This window comes from Cyphomyrmex costatus, unplaced genomic scaffold (assembly GCF_001594065.2).
Source record: "Cyphomyrmex costatus isolate MS0001 unplaced genomic scaffold, Ccosl1.0 scaffold61, whole genome shotgun sequence".
Lineage (NCBI taxonomy): Eukaryota > Metazoa > Arthropoda > Insecta > Hymenoptera > Formicidae > Cyphomyrmex > Cyphomyrmex costatus.
In genome coordinates this window covers 1797957-1816726 of record NW_017280167.1, presented here as the reverse complement: position 1 = coordinate 1816726, position 18770 = coordinate 1797957, and the positions used below count along the sequence as shown (strand labels likewise).

Below are 18770 nucleotides of genomic sequence, written 5' to 3'. Positions count from 1 at the left end.
CGCGATATATGTCTGGCATATTTTTATGAAAGATAAAAATTACGTCTCTTTCCATACAGCACAGATTATTCCATCGATAATATAAACATCGCAGCGATGTTGCTATCAGCTTCTGTGCTGCATGGATTATATGTATATCTTTAACCACAGTATTTTTAACAAGTATATTATACTAGTTGTGAGAAAAAATTGAAAAGCGGCTGTATCGAGTGGAAATAAAATCCGGGTCGTATCCTTTCGATTGACGTCATAAAATGAAAGTTGAAAAGAATTTCGTTGGTGATTTCTGGATAGAGAAACCTTCTGCGTTCGTTAACCACGTTTATCGCAACGCGTAGAAATCACGTCTCCGTCGGTCAACAACAGACTAATGACTAATCCAGCATAATCTGGATGCGATTGCTCCATGTAATTGCCATCACGCATCAAGAAGTGGCATGGCATTACGGCCATACTCCACTATCGTTGCATTATTCATGTCTCTCGGCTACACCCTAAATTCGAGGACTTCCCAGAGGATGTAACCGCCGCAACGCGTCGGTAATTTCACCGTCGAGCAGCCTTGCCAGCTATCGCCATATAAATCACGAAGTACGGTGCATTAAAGACGATCCCGTGAGGGAAGAGATAGGCTTCTTTGCATTATAGAGTTTAGAATCGAAAATGACATTTCAAATATTTATCGCAAATTCACAGGTATAATTTTCAACGGTATTGATTATGCAAGTGTCCGTTCCTAAGAATATTATTCATCGCAATTTTATTTTTTGTATTAAATTAGATATTTATTTAAATTTTAGATATTCTAAAATATTAATTCGATGATTTGAATGTTGTTAGTTTACGCAAACTGATATATTACTGATGTAATAATAACAATGTTATTATTAACGACAATAATGTGTTCATATTTCTTATGCACAGTAATAGTAGCGACATATTATGTTTAACGTATCGGATAATATATTAACCTTAGAATTGTAATTACGTTAACGGTAGACGAGAGATAAATCGTTACGATTCCTTTACTTTTATTTTTAATTACGAGTCGCCTGAGGAACATCTCGGGATGATTACGTCGGGCGCGGTCTGGATAATCGCTGCGATGAAAAGAAACGATACGTCGCAGCCAGAGTTGTAACAACACATAAAAAGGAAAAGGCGAGTAAAAGGAAATGAAAAATGGTTGAACAATTCGTAGATCTAAAGTCGACTTCGGCTCATGAATAACGTAGGAGTGAGCGCATTAGAATATTCCCCGCGGCATAACGAATAAGGAGACATAACTTCCATTGTTATTCTTCGGGTTTTAAAGGGGAGGGCACTGACTTACGTTGACTACGAAAAAGACAGAAAGGTACGTTCCACGTCGGATAATGATATTTCTGCGGAGATGGTGTACTTGAAAGAAAAGTCAACGCGGAACCGTCATTGATTTATTAACAATGTATCACATTAAAGCGAAGGACAAGGTTCCAGTCTGTTCTCGTTTCGAGAGAGAAGGGAAAATGTGATTGTGTACGAGCGCGGCTCCCACAGCACCGTAATTAGGATTCCTATTCGATTATCGCGACGGCTAGAGGTCGTATTTTAATCAAGACGCAATTGTTACTGTTCCAGGTAATAGCGGCCGGTTCAAAAATTACTTGATGCGCTGAGGATGCGCCGTGATTTCTGCAACGGTGGGCTTGCCTGCGCCGTTGTGTGGGTGTCGACTTGTCTGCTGCTTGTCTTCTCGTTGTCGACATCGACCATCGCCGGTACGTCCTCTATTCTCTGTCTCTCTTTCTCTCTCTCTCTTTGCTTTCTCTTTTAGCATTTTTATTATTTACTCCTTGTTAATTAGACTCGTTTCTGTCCAATATGCGCGTAAAATTCAAAACGTATAAAAACAGATAAAACAATTGCGAGAGAATATCTTTCAAAAGCGAATTCACATTATTTTTATCGTATATTTGCACAGCACCGGATGTCATTTATTTCATCATTAAAAAAAATTTTTTGTCGTTTTCATATATTTGTTTTTTTTTTTAATGTATCAATCAGTTTTTACACGATTAATATTTATATACATACAAAAGAGGAAAATTGAAAAAAGATAAACTTTTACTATCTTTTCTTTTCCTTGTACAAGTTAAAGAAATATTCTATTTAGCTTTTTTAAAAGGATTACTGATTTACTGATTACTATTAAAAATTTTAACAAGTCTAATTTTCCGTTATTGGAAGATGTATACCAATTTTACTGTCACGAATAGAAATTATAAAGATCTTTTTTGCTCGTAGGCTTCGAATTCTAAACTCGATGAGATTAAATTGATGCTCGATAATCGTATGCTTTACGAGTTTCACGTACGTCGTGCGTACAGCCGAGTACAGAATTGCACGCACGAATTGCACGTGTGAATTGAATGGTCATTAATGTACATGACGTAAACATAGACATAGATCGGCAATGCGGTGTACCTTCGATATAATGCGATATCGTTGGCTAGAAATTTCCCATGCGATTTCGTATTCCGGCAATCGATTCCCATTCTAATGTGTTACAGCAGGATGCATGTTGTCTCAATAAATATCGAGGGCAATCCGATTTGCATGCAATAACAAATTGAATTTCTCCTACACTATTAAAATACATCCCTTCATCTCGTATCTCCCTCTCTCTCTCTCTCTTTTGTAACAGATTTGTATTGAAGATACAGAGTGCTGGCTCAGCAATGTGTTACATATTAAATCCATTTATATGTTTATTAAAATAAAATAAAGAACAATGGGTTTATAGAGTGTGTTTATGTATGTAATTTTTATGTATACATATATACTCTCTCTAAAATCCATTATAAGTTTCATATTATATATGAAAATTTTAATATATGAATTTTTTAATTATATTACACATTTAAAATTATATACGTTGTTAAAAATAAACCGTTAATTTTAACTTAAAGGGAGGGAGAGAGAGAGAAAAGCTATATATTTTTTACAAATATTTAACTTTAATACTTTAATATTTTTGTAAAAAATGTCAATTTTTGAATCTCTTAGAAAGTCCATTTTACGTCTTAACATTACAAGTTAACATTTTATTTTTAACAGTGAAAATATGTAATATTAGGGTCTTGTTATGCTTTGTTACAAATATCGTGATATTGCTGTTTAGATAAAGCACTGCAGACGAGAAAATTTGCGAGCAATGAGCTGAAAATTTGAGTAATTGATGCGCGGCGAAAGTTACCCAAAAAAATTCACCTAAATTTTTACGAAACTTCGTTTCGACGATGTAAAAATACATATCTATAAATGCACACGCTAATAATGGTTGATTGATAGGTAATGCATGCGATACGGACATTGTACTTGAAAACTTTCGCTAGAGGACACCTAAATGGAATATCGAGTGGATTTTCTTTTCGTGTACGTCCATCTGAGCCAAACACTTTCTTCATTTGTCAGACGAACGTGCATCACCGTTCCGCGTATTAATATGTGTCATGTAACGGAACGCGCATGGCAAACTCCCATTGCGTCGTGTATAATTATTCACGAAAGTTTAAATCTTTGAGTTTAAAAGATTTAGTCGTATATCTCTTTTTAATTCTTATCACTTATCAATATATATATTATATTTGATATATTAATTTTTTTAATCAAAGATTTCAATTAAAACTAAAAAAATAATTTTAAAAAAGCAAAGAATATATTATAAAATATCATTATAATAGATAATCGATCGTAGTAAAAAGACTACTTTGATTTTTGTAAAAATGCTTCATTTAAATCTTTGTTACAATTTTGTTGATTGTTACTTTAATTTCGTGCTCTTACAATTTTCATCGATTTTTAAAGGAATTATTGGTTTCCGTATATTTCTTTCTATATTTTTTCTTATTTATAAACATTCTTTGTTCGCTTTTTATTTTTTCTTTTTGAGTACTCAAAGGCATTCGTTATTACGGTGCCTCCTTGAAACGCTCTCGTAGCACGTTAGGTAAGTATAGTAAGTGTGGCAGTAGGATGCCGAGGAACCGTTAGCCATCGACTCCAGCTATTTTTATTATTATCATCGTCGTTATGCTACACTTTTAGTCCGAGCGTGTTCAAAAACGTCACCTCGGTTTTTCATCCGAGGAAGCGCCTTATTTCTCCGCGGTTATTAAAGTGCTCCTTAATGCAGATAACTCATTAAACCAGCTTAAATCCAGGAAATATGGTACTTAGTATATATATATACGTTTTGTGTCGCTCTGCTTTTGATGAAAAATTTCTATCTTTAACTCATTCCATCAAGAACTAAATAATTTTGTTTGATTCTAATATAAAATCTCTATTATTCTTGATTTGCAAGACACTATTTTTTGAACTTGATATTTTCCTAGTTATTAATTTAAAAAGTTCTTCTTTTTCTATGTGTTGAAAAATATATAAAGAATACGCAAAGTCATACTGAATCCTTTCTGGATTAAATTATTCCAAGATATTAGCAAAAGTAAAGTAAATATAATTATTAACACAATATTAAGATCCTTACAGAATATTGGTTACAGATTTAACACCATAAGAATTAAGTAATAAGTCATTTTTTCATTGTATCGATGTTGGTGTTTATATCAATATCAACATAATGTGATGGTTATATTTATCACTATACTTATATTTTTTATAGTAAATAATGAAAAATCACTGATAAATTAATGTTAAATGTGACTAAGTAAATAATAAATAAAAATGTAACTAATACTAAAGCGGCAAATTACATCTAAAAATATTCTTGTTTGGATTTATGAATCGCACAATATGCAGAGCCGTTGCTGAGAGTCGCCGGTCGATGTCCGTCCCTCGTTGAGCAGAACGTGTGTCCATCGAGGGCACCGGCCTGCGAGAATCACTACCAATGTCAAGGCACGGAGGAACGTTGCTGCAAGACTGCGTGCGGCCTCCGCTGCGTTGCAGGCGAGCTGACCGGATGTGAGCAGTTGGAGTTGGCGGCTGTGAGGAGGTCGCGGGCCCTCGGCGCTCGGGGCCCCGAACAGTTCATCCCGCGATGCAACAATGAAACTGGTGAATTCGAGAGAATACAATGCGAGCCGCAAGGTCGCAGCTGCTGGTGCGTCAACGAGATCGGTGCCGAGATACCCGGCACCAGGGCGCCCAGCAAGAGTGCCGTCGACTGCGACAAACCCCGTAGTTGTCCAGCTCACAGCTGTCGGATGCTCTGTCCTTTGGGATTCGAAGTATAAATTCACTTTACGTTTATCGCGTTTAACTTAGAATTATCAGTGTTGAAAATGTCCAAGAATAAGTACTTTCTTTTTGTATATGTACCAAAGTACATCTTTGTTAATGCTTTTAAGGCTTTCGGGTATTATCTTCAGAGTGGCATATTTAGCATTAGCAATGGATAAAAACACGGCGATAACTCACAAACTTTCCCGTATTTTTGTACATTTTGTTACTTCTGTAGTTATCACCTACCTATAGTTCAAAAATGTTATAGTTCAGTTTCACAAACATCGATTTATGACATTTAATTTTCAGTAAATAAACTACGGTTGTTATAAATATTTAAAGATATATATTATATAAAGGTTATTATAAATATTTAAAGATATACAAAAAGAAGAATTCATATATTTTTAGATAGAATTATGTACTAAATAGATATACTTTTTTGCTTTATGTCAAATAATTTTGATTTGTGATACTTTTCGTATAAAGACCTTTTCAATGCTGATACTAAAAAATTCAAATGCTATTGTTAAAATATCCAATGTTTTCTATATAGATCAATGAGGTCACCGGCTGTTCCAAATGTGAATGTAGAGATCCCTGTCGCGGCGTTACTTGTCCGGGAATTGGACAGACATGCGAATTAATCGCTGTGAATTGTATTCGGGAACCATGTCCTCCGGTACCCAGCTGTCGGAAGACTAGATCCTTATCGACAATCTGTCCGGCAGGCGAACCCTTGCAGATAACCGATTCACCACGGCCGTTTCTTTGCGGCGATACACCAGGTAAACCAACTTGTCCGCCGATGTACAGCTGCCTGGTGGAGTATAAACAAGAATACGGAGTCTGCTGTCCGGCCAACGTGAAGATACAGCGACCTGGCACGTGTCCCACAGAGGAATCGACGATGAGTTCATGCGGGTCCATCTGTCGCTATGATCTCGACTGCCCTGGGCCCCAAAAGTGCTGCGGCAACAAGAATTGCGGCGGTAACGTATGCACGATACCTGGAGATCTCACTGCATGCCATCGCGACCGCATGCTTGCCGAGATACTCAGCGTCTCCGAGCGCCAGGGTCGTGGTTACATACCGCAGTGCATGGAAGGTGAGGAACAGGCCATCAAATATCCCTATCGATCGCTTCGTGGTCGAAGAAAGCTTCTAAAATACGATATAATTTTTACAGACGGAAGTTTCCAGTCGAGGCAGTGTTCAAGAAATGGTCTCGTCTGCTGGTGCGTAGACGATGACGGTAGAAAAATATCCGGCTCTATGGGGCCCGCTGAAAAGATTGATTGTAGATCGATAAGCAAAGCACGTTCGCTTTCGGCGACTTGCACGTCTCAACAATGTGCCCAGGTTTGCCAATACGGCTTTAAAACGGACGCTTCCGGTTGTCCGACTTGCGAGTGCGATGATCCATGCGAAGGGTAAGCATCATAACATAGTAATAATTAATATTTTATTTGCGAGTCAAAGCTAATAAATTAGAAATTGTTTATTTCATATATTTTATTTATTGTAATTATGTTGGTTTTACATGCGAATATCCGTGTCGGTTTAATAGTATTAACTTTTCACTTGATTTTAATTAAGTAATTATTTTTTTATAGATTTCCATGCCCTGAAGGACAAGAATGTGTCTTAAAGCAGGAGAATAGCTGTCCTGATTTTCTATGCCCTACAAAACCGGAATGTAAACCTAAAAAGATCTATAAGAGTCCCTGCATCTTCGGTACACCGCTGATCGATCCAGATGGAAACGCTGCGACTTGTTCTACTAACGAAACTTGCCCTAACGGTTACAAATGTACGATGGTACAGGAAGCCGATCAATCGGTGTGCTGTATGGAAACATCAAGTTCTGCAAAGGCACCCACAAGTAATTAAATAATATCAGAAGTAAAGTTATTTTTATTTCCTGTGAGCAAGAAACATTTTGGAACATTACAGTAACATTACAACAACGTTATAATATTGTTGTAATGTTGTTGAAATGTTTCTTGCATATTGGATCATTGTCGTAAATAATATTTAATCATTAATAATCATACGTGAGAATAATGATAAATTGGATTGAAAGTAAATGTCCAGAAATTAGAGTTATGAAAATATTAAGCTTTATTTCGCGAATTTCACAAGAAAACATTTTTAGTGTGTGAGTATCTGCGGGATTTCAACGATCGCATGGAGGGTACGAGGGAGGGAATGTCCCTGGCAATCCCGGCACCTCAGTGCGAGGAGGATGGCAGTTACAAGTCTCTGCAATGTTACAACGGTACCAGCTGTAAATGCGTGAACCATCGCGGAGTGATCTTAAAGTCCGATTTAGACCCAGCCGCTTCAGTCGACTGTGAAGCCATCAGGGAACTCACGCAGATCTGCAAGCGTCTGTACTGCAACCTGATCTGTCCATATGGCTACGAGGTGGACGCAACCGGCTGTGAGCAATGTCGTTGTCACGAGCCATGCCGCGATGTCACTTGTGGTTCGCACGAGACCTGCACGATGATCGACGTCAATTGCGGTCCGAATGAGTACTGTCCGGCGGTGCCTGCATGTCTCACGACGAAACCAGGCCAGTGCCCATACCTCGTCCCGAGCTCGTCGAGCTGCGAGCTACAGTGCAGCAATGATCAGGAGTGTTCATCCGGCGACAAATGTTGTTCGACTGGTTGCGGTACGCAATGTGTGGCGCCGGTCATGGCTACAGCTTGCCAGCATGCTCGTGCGGTCGCCGAGCATGCTGCCAGGGAGTCAGGTGAGCCCGCGAGAAGGACCTATATACCCAGGTGTGACTCCAATGGTACGTTCGAACCGGTGCAATGTCACAACGGTATGTGCTGGTGCGTAGATGAAGAAGGTAAGGAGGCGGCGGGCACTCGGGTCCTTGAAGGAATTGTGCCGCGTTGTAACACACCCTTCAGATGTCCGGAAATCGATTGCAAGCTCGACTGTCCAGACGGTTTCGAATTGGACGCGGACACAGGCTGCCCGACGTGCTCGTGTCGCGATCCGTGTCGTAACGTGACCTGTCGTGGCGAGAATGAAGCGTGTCGGATGGTGGAAGTCGCGTGTAGCGCACCGCCGTGTCCTCCAGTACCAGTCTGCTTGCCGAAGAAGGACAATCCATGTCCGAACAGCTCGCCGTTGCTCGATCAAAACGGCTCGATCGCCACCTGCGGACCACACGGTCATCATTGCCCCTCGACACACAAGTGCGAGCTGTCGCCGTTGAATGAGTACGCGGTGTGCTGTCCGAAACCACGCGAAGTCTGTTTCGAGCCACCCCGAAGGGTACTTTGCAACCCAAGCGTTGGTTTCAACGAGACCGAGAGATGGTTTTTCGATCCGGAGCGCAACGAATGCAGGCGCAAGCATGAGTGTACCCTTGGTCACAACGACTTCTCCAGTCGACTGGTGTGCGATACCGTGTGCCCTGTACTGTCGCAGTGCGAGAGATTGCGCGAGAAGAATCTGAAGCGGTCGCAACGACTTAAGCAGTCTACTTTCCTGCCCAAGTGCAATCCTGACAGTGGAACATGGGAACCGGTGCAGTGCCTGGAGCACGTTGGTGTCTGTTGGTGCGTGAATCGTAAGGGCCAGCCAATTAAGGGTTCACTCACCCGAGCCGCTGAACCAAAGTGTAATTTCCGGCAAGCAAGACGTGGAGGCAGAAGACCGGAATCGCAGGAGATTGATCATGAGATTCAAGCGATTATGGAGGACGCTCTGCTGAACTTGGAAACGGACGAACGGCAAACGGGAAAGATTCTCGGGACCAGATGTCAGGCGATGAAGAACAAAGGTCACGTGCCTACAATATGTGACCCACAGGGTAGATTTGAGCCTACACAATGCGCTGGCGATACTTGCTGGTGCGTGGACGAAGCTGGCAATCAATTAATTGGATCTGAGCCGTTTTTGAAAGGAACTAACATTTGCCGTAAGTGGAAGATTTTTCTAAATGAAACTTAGTTGGAATAATTTGACAAGTATATGATTAAACTATGAGTTATATGTGAATTAAAATTTTATGTAAGATTTTTTAACTTTTCAATATAAACATGAAATAATAAAGTAAAATAAAAGATAGGATTAGTATAGAGAAGGAGTCAGTTATCATCATACAGAGAATAACTGTCAAAGCGCTTATAATTCAATTAATATATGTAATGTGACCAGACGTTCCGATTTCGGTTGGATAGTCCTGCTATTTCAAACATGTTAAATACCTCGATTTTAGCATAAACTAGCATAAAACGTCTTGTTGAAAAATATCTTATAAATTTTGTCAAGTTATAGAATCATATATATTATATTATCGCTTCCAGGAAATAATGCACAAATATAATATTTTATGTATTTTATTTATGTTTTTTCATTTTTCATATAAGATTACCTATTTTATATATAAACTAAAATAAAAATAAATTGCATATAATATTATAAAAATAATTATTTTATTTACTTATATCAAAATATTATACTCACTATTATTTTCTAAAATATAGAATTATAAAATAAAAATAAAAATTGTATTTTTTGTTTTATTCACATAAAATATGTTACTACTAATTCTAGAATATATGACAATCAAACTGGAGTGAGGTAGTTAGGATATTTTTTCGCAGCTTTATTCAAAATTAAATAACTTATTTGTACGATGGTATATTCCAGAGTAATATATTTTTTAATGACTAAGGAATGTAAATTGTATTACGACGTGTTTAAAAATCTTACATCCATTCTTTTTAACTTTGTTGACAAATTGTGATAGCTAGCGCTGATCTTCCTGATTTCTCATAATATGCATTGTCGTATACACGCGTATTTTTGTTTCTCTAAATTAAAATTCTCAGTTATGTAAAATATCATATTAATAACAATGTTTTATTACAATGAACGTAACTTAAACATAATATCTCTTATATTAATTAGTGCCCACTCCAGTCGAAGCTGTCGAAGTGACGTTACGTTTCCCCGGTCGATTTCTCGCCAGCGACGAGAAGCGATTCGCTCGAGAGGCCGAGGATTTTCTGCGTGAACTAGGTGCAAGACTCCGAAAAGACATACGAGTAGAAATCAATCAGGATTCGGCAATCTTGAGTTTCGAAATTGTCGGCACAAACAAAGTAGACGTGGCGTTCCATTTGGAAGAACTCACGCGGATCCAGAAGTTATCCATGCTGGGTTCGTTCGCAGATGCGACGACCTCACGTTTTACGCATCGCTCCACACCTGTGGCAACGCAGAGCCGGATCGTCACATTGGAACAACGTGAGATCCTCACACAAATGGAAGCGCCGTTCTATCAAACGGCTACGATCGTGCTCGCGGCGAGTAGCGCCTTTGTCATTAGCAGTCTCGTCATTCTGTTAATGTTATACCGCAAGAAGGTAGGAACTTTTTTTAAAATTTTGCTGAAGATATTACCTCTTTAGAGTTGACGGTCTAAGAACGAAGATGATCATAATTGAATCGTAAAATGTGAGTCGTAATCACAAATCAATGCACAATGTTTTGGTCAACTTACAACTACGATTCACATTCCATTACTCAGTTACAGCCATCTTTGCACTTAGGCCCTAAGTCTATTAAACTCATTCAATTATATTTTTTGTTATATTCGCAAATTTGAATTATTATTAGTAAAGTAAATTTAGTATTCACATATATTTATTTATATGAGTTTTATTGTTTTGATTTCTTAAGTTAGTGCTTTTCAACACTAATTAAATAAATTTTATGAAGCTTTAATAATACATGTTATTGAATATAACATTGTTACAAACTTTGATGTCACCTTCAGGGTATTAAATATGTACTTATATATTACATTTAGCAATAAATGTACACAGAAAGAACAGTATTTCTTAAGTGTCCAAAAATTTGACTAGATATACATCTATAAATAATTTTGTCGGACCGTTTTAATAATTCTGTAGGAATCTCAAGCATGATGAGTATAATACCGCAAAATGTTTTGACATTCTAGCAATCAGTTTGAGCATCTAATTACATATTTATATGATATATTTAAATAAAATTATTTTTAAATATGTGTCTAGCTAAATTTTAAGATACTTTAGTAGAATTGTTCTTTCCATGTGATTATATTTAATCCGAATTTCATTTAATTTATTTTTAATATCTGTGAGAATTATTTATGATACCATTATTAAATTCTCTAAATAAATATTGTAGATGAAGTTAAAGGATCCTTCGAAGATGTTTCCAATGGACCAACATTTCCTCGCTTATAGCCAACAGCCGGTTTACGTGATATCAGGATCGGAGCAGAATGAGAAGGAAAAGGAGACTGCGTCACAGCAGAAGCTAGAAAATATTCATACATCGGATACTATCGTTGGAGCATAAAACAATTCGCTTTTTACATAGATAATTTCCACCGTGTACGATAGTGATTCTTAAACTTCTTTCTCCGGGTGTGCTCATATAATCGACAATTTTTTAATTTTATATCTTTTTTTATCTCTGTAACTTTTTTTACATACATTTGGATTGTAATATTCAATATCGTATAATCGTTAAGGAGATAATTTCTCGTAAAAAGATATACTAAAAGTATAGAAAAAAAATTTTTCAATACGAATGTTTAATTTCCAAAAATGTTTGTTTAAAGAATATTAAATAATTAAAAATATACTTTTATGTTCTTACAACTTAGAATGTCTTTAATCTTATGTCACGAAATTTAATTTGTTTTTAACTGTTAGCGTTATTATTATTAATAAACAAAAACTCAAAAATTATAAGTGCAACTGGAAACTGTGAAGTAATGTCGTACATGTATAGCATACATCGTAGTCAAAACAATGTCATGTATATGTCTCACTGTCAATATTTCGTCGTAATTTATTGTCCACACGAGATTCATTATTATGGTCCAGACTTGACGATCAAACGAATGCATACGACATTCTTGGATTCGGTATTTATATACACGTACATACATATGTAGATTCTAAAGACAACTTAGATTCAATTAAAGATTTGTTCGATATTATTCACATAATATAAATTTATAAATCGTTTGTATTTACAGTGATTTTGACAAAATACAAAGGATAGTTGGAAAATATAATCTATTTCTTTAAAGTGACATAAAATAACGATTCTTTTGCGAAATCGGGGGAACATTTACTTGCGCATAATGAATTTATCGATGGACATTTGTTTGATCGTCGAGGATCTAGGTATGGGAAATGATTTTATTATTTTCATTGATTTGTCTTCATTACCTCTTTGATGTGCGAGCCATTAATGCAAGATTGTCCTGGGTCTGGAAATCCCAAGATGTCGTTACGTTAATACGTCCGTACAATTGTAAATAGATTATTATATTTATAGATTTATACTGTGTTTGATTATACATATTTATATATAGACTAATAAAGATCGAAATTCTCCTGTTTTCCAATAATAAAATTGCTCCAACAGTAAAATCCGGTACAGTAACTTTAGCAATCGAAATTAATTATATCCGATTCCAGGCGGTTTTGAAGTTTCGGGATATTTAATTAATTTTTGTAAACAAATGTGAATGATGTGAAGTAAATGTTTAATTTTTTTATTCTGTTTGAAGCTGTACACAAATAAATCAATATAAGGTGTATCTTCACTCTTAAAAATACTCTACATCTACTTAGATGCAGCTATACATCAGCGGTCAAGTTGATTTATTTAACATGTTGCAAAGAAATAGCCGTGGCGAATCGGTGATTTTTGCAAGGATTTGCTTGCAGATTAAATTGTTGATGAAGATATGATATTTTTACAAGTAGTTATCACGGGACACGGCGACACAAAACAGGGTGCGAACATGATTGGCACGCACGTTTCGTTTTTTGGACAGAGAACCTTTAAACAGGGATCCTGGCACTTGCATATTTCACAACCGGTGTCCGCATCGATCTATCGAAAACATTGGATTTTTTAATGACAGCATTTTCAATAAGAATTTTTATGTGAAAAACATCACAAATCAAAATTATTTTATATAAAGGAAAAAATCTATATTTAGTCTAAAATTTTATTTAAAAATACACAAACTTTTTTTGTATTTTTATATACAAAGTATCCCAATTTTATAAATCTAGTCAATTTTCTCCAAAATTATTAATAGTACAAAAAATGTTTCAACACTAGAAATGGAACGGAAAAAAAGTAAATATATAATTGTATTATTCCTTATAAAAACAGACCAAAATATTACATATAAATAATGCATCTAAAATATATTTCTTACTATACATATTATATTATCCACCTTGGATAGATGAAGTCAAACTACAAGAGAATATTATTTAAAGCCTTTAATGAATTCAGCATTGATTCAATATTTCTTTGTTATTAGTTTAGGAAAATTAATAATTTGTTATCTTATTTATTTCGTCATTTTACTCCCTTTTTATTCTAGATATTTATTTTTGGAAATTTTTAATAATGATAGTTATAAATTTTAAATATGCTAAATATAAAATGAATGTATAGTTTTATATATAATAGAGAGAGAGAAAGAGAGAGAGAGAGAGAGAGAGAGAGACAGATATATATATATATTATACTTCAAATTCCCAGCGGCAATTCATAGAACACTCATTCATAGGTGGGCATGTCTCATTTGTAGCTTGTTTACTATTCATCCTGGTGTCAATCTCGTCGATGGTCGGCACTACAAATTTTAATTCGTAAATGGAATTCGGTTTTTTTATGAACAATGTCCTTACGGACAGCTTCTTGCTAGTCATAAGATTTATGAGAAATCGTTACGAATAATCGTAAATCTTATGATACATGTACGTATAAAATCAGAATAATATAGTCATAAGTTTTTACAAGTTTTACGACATAAATTATGAGTTTTACAATTCTGTTTAGAATTGACCTATATATTTATCATAAAAATAAAAAACAAATTGTAATAATTATGCAGTCCCAGAAGCATAGACCAATTATATAAATAACGAGCAATGGCTAAAAACCTGTTAGATATATTTCTCTCAGGTCATGATCTCGATAACTATGTAAGGTCAAAATCATCGGGGCTGGTTCCCCAAAACTGCACAATTATCATTTATTTTGTACATTAAGTAGTAGAACATACACGACCGTTCTCTTCAATAGATAATATTGCACATGATTAATATTCGCGAGGTACAGTCAATATATGCTTGAAATATTTTGAAGCATTCGTTGATTGATCAGGTAATAAAATTATTTTTTCTGATTGACTAAAATTAGACTTCAAAGTATTTATAACGAATATATGTATTATTGTTATTCTCCGTTAACAATTCGTAAATTCATGATGTCTATCTGAACTCAGAACAAAAAAACTGGTATTACAGTTTTAGCAAATGAAAATCATTCAAAATAAGTATAAGTACGATCGGTTTCTAACGATTTCGGAAACTGGCATATTGAAGATATTTTTATAAGACAGTATAAATAATGATTTTGTAAAACAGTAAATGTTTTTTTTATTTTCTTTATTTTATTTAAAGCTTTACACAAATAAATCGATATACTCTGCAGGCAGCTATACAATCGAAGATTAAGTTAATTTATCTAACATTTTGCAAAGAAAATAGCTGCGGTGAATTGATGGTCTGAAAAAATTAGCCTGAAGTACAGGAACCTGTTATAATACAGGGCAGAATATTACAAGTTGAGTTCGGGGGTTGTGTCATGCATGTCGGGTATTCTGGATTCGAACACGTTACGGCGATACAAATATCCTGGCACTGGCAAAGAAGACTGCAGGTCATCAGACAAAAGTCTTCCTATCATAAACATTGAATTTTTTAGTATTTGTAAATATATTTTTTTCTGCAAAAAGTATCAAAAATCAAGACTACTTTTTATATAAAAAGAAATCCATGTATCTAATTTATGTTATTTAAAAATACATTATAATAATTAACACATAAATGAAATACATGAATGACAAGATGTAACTGTTGAAATATTATTAGCGTACAGAATTCCATTGAATTTCTCAGTTTACTATTCAAGTGTAAATTATAAATCTATTAATACAAAGTAATAAAATTTAAATGAACTAAAAAGTGTTAAATTAAGTCTGAACAAAATTTTTTGGTGCTGATTTAAGAATCTATATACGTAGTATATAAATTCACACGGAATTGTAACGGCACCTAAGATCCAGCTCGATCGTTAAAGGCTATTTCTTATTGAATGACTTATTAAATTAGCTTCTTATCTTATCCCTCTTTGTACTACTTGTTTTGAACATTTTCAATACCGAAAGTTTTAAATTTACATTAAATATGCTTTATATAAAGTGGTGTGTAATTTTATATATAGTAAATATATATTACAAATATGTATATATATACCCTTATGCAATCTATGGCACACAAAGATTGTTGTTTGCCGATACGGTTGAAATGCGAGTACGCTTTATTGATGTTAAGCGTCAGCCCGATGCCATCGACGGCTGGCTCTGCAAATCATTCAGTTTATAAATTTAGATAAAATTCGACTTTTTTATAATCAAAGTTAATACGAGCCGTAAGAATACTGGAAAAATAATTAAAAGGCGACTAAAGATATAACAGCATAAACAGTGTTAATTCGTGCATAATGAATTTTTACTACATATAAATATATTTATTGCATCACTACATCGCAAAATTGAATGTTTCGGCTTTATTATAAATCATCTAATCATTGGCTGCGTTCAGCACAGAAAGCAACTTTGCAACTGTTGTAAAATTCTTTAATATGATTGGTCTTGCCCTTATTTCCTCATTAGATCTAAATGTACAAGCCAATTATATTTAAGAATTTTACAACAGTTGCAAAGCTGCTTTTTCTGCTGAACGCAGCCATTGCTTATTTTAAACAATAATTAACAATTATTCAGTATTTTCACGCTGTCGCCATAAAACATCTCCTGTTAAACTTTCCGCAATTAAAAAGTTTTTTATTTATTAGTTATTTATAGACTGATAAAATCAATCTAAATCAAGAAACAAGATGACAATGTAAAATTTTTATAACAATGTCACAAAAAACTCATAGAAGAAAATAGTACAATAAAAAGTAAAAACTGCTTTTTATAAAATTAATTAACCATTAATATATTAGATTCATTGCAAAGAGAAGATATTCTCAAATTTGAATGCAAGCACTCAAGAGCTAGGAGTGAATTCTTTACTTCAACTTTTTAAAGCAATTAGCACAGTCTAATATTTACAAGTTCTATAATTAAATTCAACTGCGCAAACCAAAATGTACAATAAAATTGTTTATTTACATTTAAATTGTATTTTATCATAACCGTTTTATTTACCTTTTATGCTTTTATTTGCGTGCATATTGGACGGAAACAAGTTATATATATATAATTAACAAAAAGTAAATAATAAAACGCCAAAAAATAAAAACTTTAACGAACATACTAGCAGTAGTTGTTGTCGATAACGAGAGGATGAACAGCAGATAAGTCGTCGACATCCACATAATGGAGTGAATAAGCTTACTGTTGTAGAAATGACTGCGCATCTTCATTGTATCAAGTAATTTTTGAGTCGATCGTTATCACCTGAAATAGTGGCAATTACATCATTATTAAAGCTCGAACTCCAGTATGAGCAGAACAAAATTCTATCCTTTGCTTTAACGGGTCAAATTCTTTTCGATAGTAAAATTAGTGATACGTTGCATCCTCTGAAAAATTCTCGCATTTGAAATGTAAGAGATGTAAATAATGCAAAGAAAGTGGCATTAATGGAAACGTGACTCTACGCATCGTAATAAATGTGGTTAACGAACGCAGAAGACTACTCTACTCCGGAAATTCTTGAGATTTGAAACCTTTTATTTTGTGATATAAAATGTAATAAAGAGAATATGAAATTTATTTCTATTCGAAATAGCTTACAGTTACTACCATTTGTTTTTTTTCCACTGTGTATACAAACACTTTCTGCTAAAAATGTATGCAGTGATAAAAAACCAAGTAACATTATTGTAATTCTTCCTAAAAATATGCCAAACGTATTTATTCGATGACTTAAATAAGAGAACTTGATCGCACGAGAAAAGTTTCACTAAAAGACCTTATTTGTTAACAAATATCAAATTTTATTGGACCGTGAGAATTTAAACCAAATGAATACCGATGAGAACATGCCATAATGATCAATCTAAATCTTGGGTGCTTCTATATATAATTACGTGTGAATTTATATACTACGCTAGTTTGATAGTGTTGCGTTTCAAGTCTGAAGAAAATTCGGCGCATAATTAAGAATCTACAAACGTAATATATAAATTCACACGCAATTATACAGAAGCTCCCAAAATTTATAAGCTTGACCGTTATAGAATGTTCTCATCGGTATTCATTTCATTGCTTGTTAAATTTTGTGAAATTACAATTAGAGGCGATGGGTATAAATGGAATAAAAACTCGAATGTAAATTGAAATAAACGCACGCTGTAGTTCATAAAATACTTGTAACATAATAAAAAACTTAAATCTTTGATGTAATAATATAGTTGTAGCACTAAATTTTCAGAAAATCAGGAAAATAGAATAAAGATTAATTTTCATCACTAATAAAATAAATTTTATCGATCTTTTATAATAAGTACAGATTTCTGCCGTATTGAATTTTTCCAGTTACTATACTTTCTTTTAACAGGAGTAAAAGAAGTTTACGTTCAGATCGTCAATCGTTAGTCCTTTTACAGAATGAAACCGTTTTAAAACATGTTTATATAAGTATTCGAATGATAATGGCATAATATAATGTAACATATAGCTAACTATTATTCAATTCTAAAAGTAAAAGTTATTATTTCCAAAAAAATAATTTAATTGTTTTTCATTGTTGTATAGTGATTCTTATAAATGTACTACTTACTTCACTTTTCGGATAAGACTGTACTATTTGCTTGTGAGAAACTGGAAAAGCTATTCTCTTACTGTCTGAGGGTTTCCTTTTTATACAACTAGAAATTCATAATAACATGGTTTCCCCATAAGTCTTTTATTTTTAGTTTTTCTTATCTCTCATTTGAGGTCAAACGTTTGCGGAACAATAAGTGGTATAAATGTTATACTTAAATGCTATTTTTTTAATAGCGACAATTTTGGCAAATAGTTGCTCAATAATCTTTATCGTTATAATAAACGTATAATAATTGGATGTTTCATGTCTAATAACACATAAAATAAGGACATAACGATTCAGAGAGTTATTTGAACGTAGTTAGAAAAAGAGAGAGAAAGGAGGAAAATAACATAATAACACTCAGGATGTAAAAATTAAGTAGTCTTCATCATAATAACTCTGATAGATAGCGTTCCCTGAATTTAGCAATTAATCGTTTTATTGTATCATACAATTTTCGAATTAATTATAAATACAAAATGTGTGTGTGTAATCTTCTTCACGGACTCTTGTGGTTCAAAAATTCCAGTACTCAAGGGCGAGTGAGAGTGCAGTTATTGGTACGCAATTTCAATAAATTTTGT

General features: G+C 34.3%; 2 protein-coding genes across 2 annotated transcripts; one reads left to right on the top strand and one right to left on the bottom strand.

Moving 5' to 3' along the window:
• Positions 1-1660: 1660 nt before the first annotated feature.
• LOC108779706 (neurogenic locus notch homolog protein 1) lies at positions 1661-11695 on the top strand. Its single transcript, XM_018547168.1, has 8 exons — positions 1661-1760; positions 4804-5234; positions 5786-6338; positions 6420-6663; positions 6847-7115; positions 7389-9179; positions 10175-10632; positions 11441-11695. Exons 1-8 carry the CDS (start codon positions 1661-1663, stop codon positions 11612-11614), a joined length of 4020 nt encoding a protein of 1339 aa, XP_018402670.1. The 3' UTR covers positions 11615-11695.
• Positions 11696-14792: 3097 nt separating this feature from the next.
• Positions 14793-18198, bottom strand: LOC108779731 (uncharacterized). The gene is made up of 4 exons (XM_018547194.1): positions 18157-18198; positions 16687-16829; positions 15619-15725; positions 14793-15042 (listed from the first exon to the last, which is right to left on the bottom strand). The coding sequence occupies exons 2-4, from the start codon at positions 16793-16795 to the stop codon at positions 14878-14880; spliced, it is 381 nt and encodes a 126-aa protein (XP_018402696.1). The 5' UTR covers positions 16796-16829; positions 18157-18198; the 3' UTR covers positions 14793-14877.
• Positions 18199-18770: the final 572 nt, after the last annotated feature.

What these genes read in the sequence shown, in the direction of transcription:
- LOC108779706 (XM_018547168.1), top strand. Translation starts at nt 1,661, where the DNA reads ATGCGCCGTGATTTCTGCAACGGTGGGCTTGCCTGCGCCGTTGTGTGG. An exon ending in GAAAGGAACTAACATTTGCC is followed by an intron (nt 9,180 to 10,174) that starts GTAAGTGGAAGA and finishes TATATTAATTAG; the next exon opens with TGCCCACTCCAGTCGAAGCT. An exon ending in TAATGTTATACCGCAAGAAG is followed by an intron (nt 10,633 to 11,440) that starts GTAGGAACTTTT and finishes TAAATATTGTAG; the next exon opens with ATGAAGTTAAAGGATCCTTC.
- LOC108779731 (XM_018547194.1), bottom strand. Translation starts at nt 16,795, where the DNA reads ATGAAGATGCGCAGTCATTTCTACAACAGTAAGCTTATTCACTCCATT. An exon ending in ATCGACAACAACTACTGCTA is followed by an intron (nt 15,726 to 16,686) that starts GTATGTTCGTTA and finishes AATGATTTGCAG; the next exon opens with AGCCAGCCGTCGATGGCATC. An exon ending in GTGCCATAGATTGCATAAGG is followed by an intron (nt 15,043 to 15,618) that starts GTATATATATAC and finishes TGTTTATGATAG; the next exon opens with GAAGACTTTTGTCTGATGAC.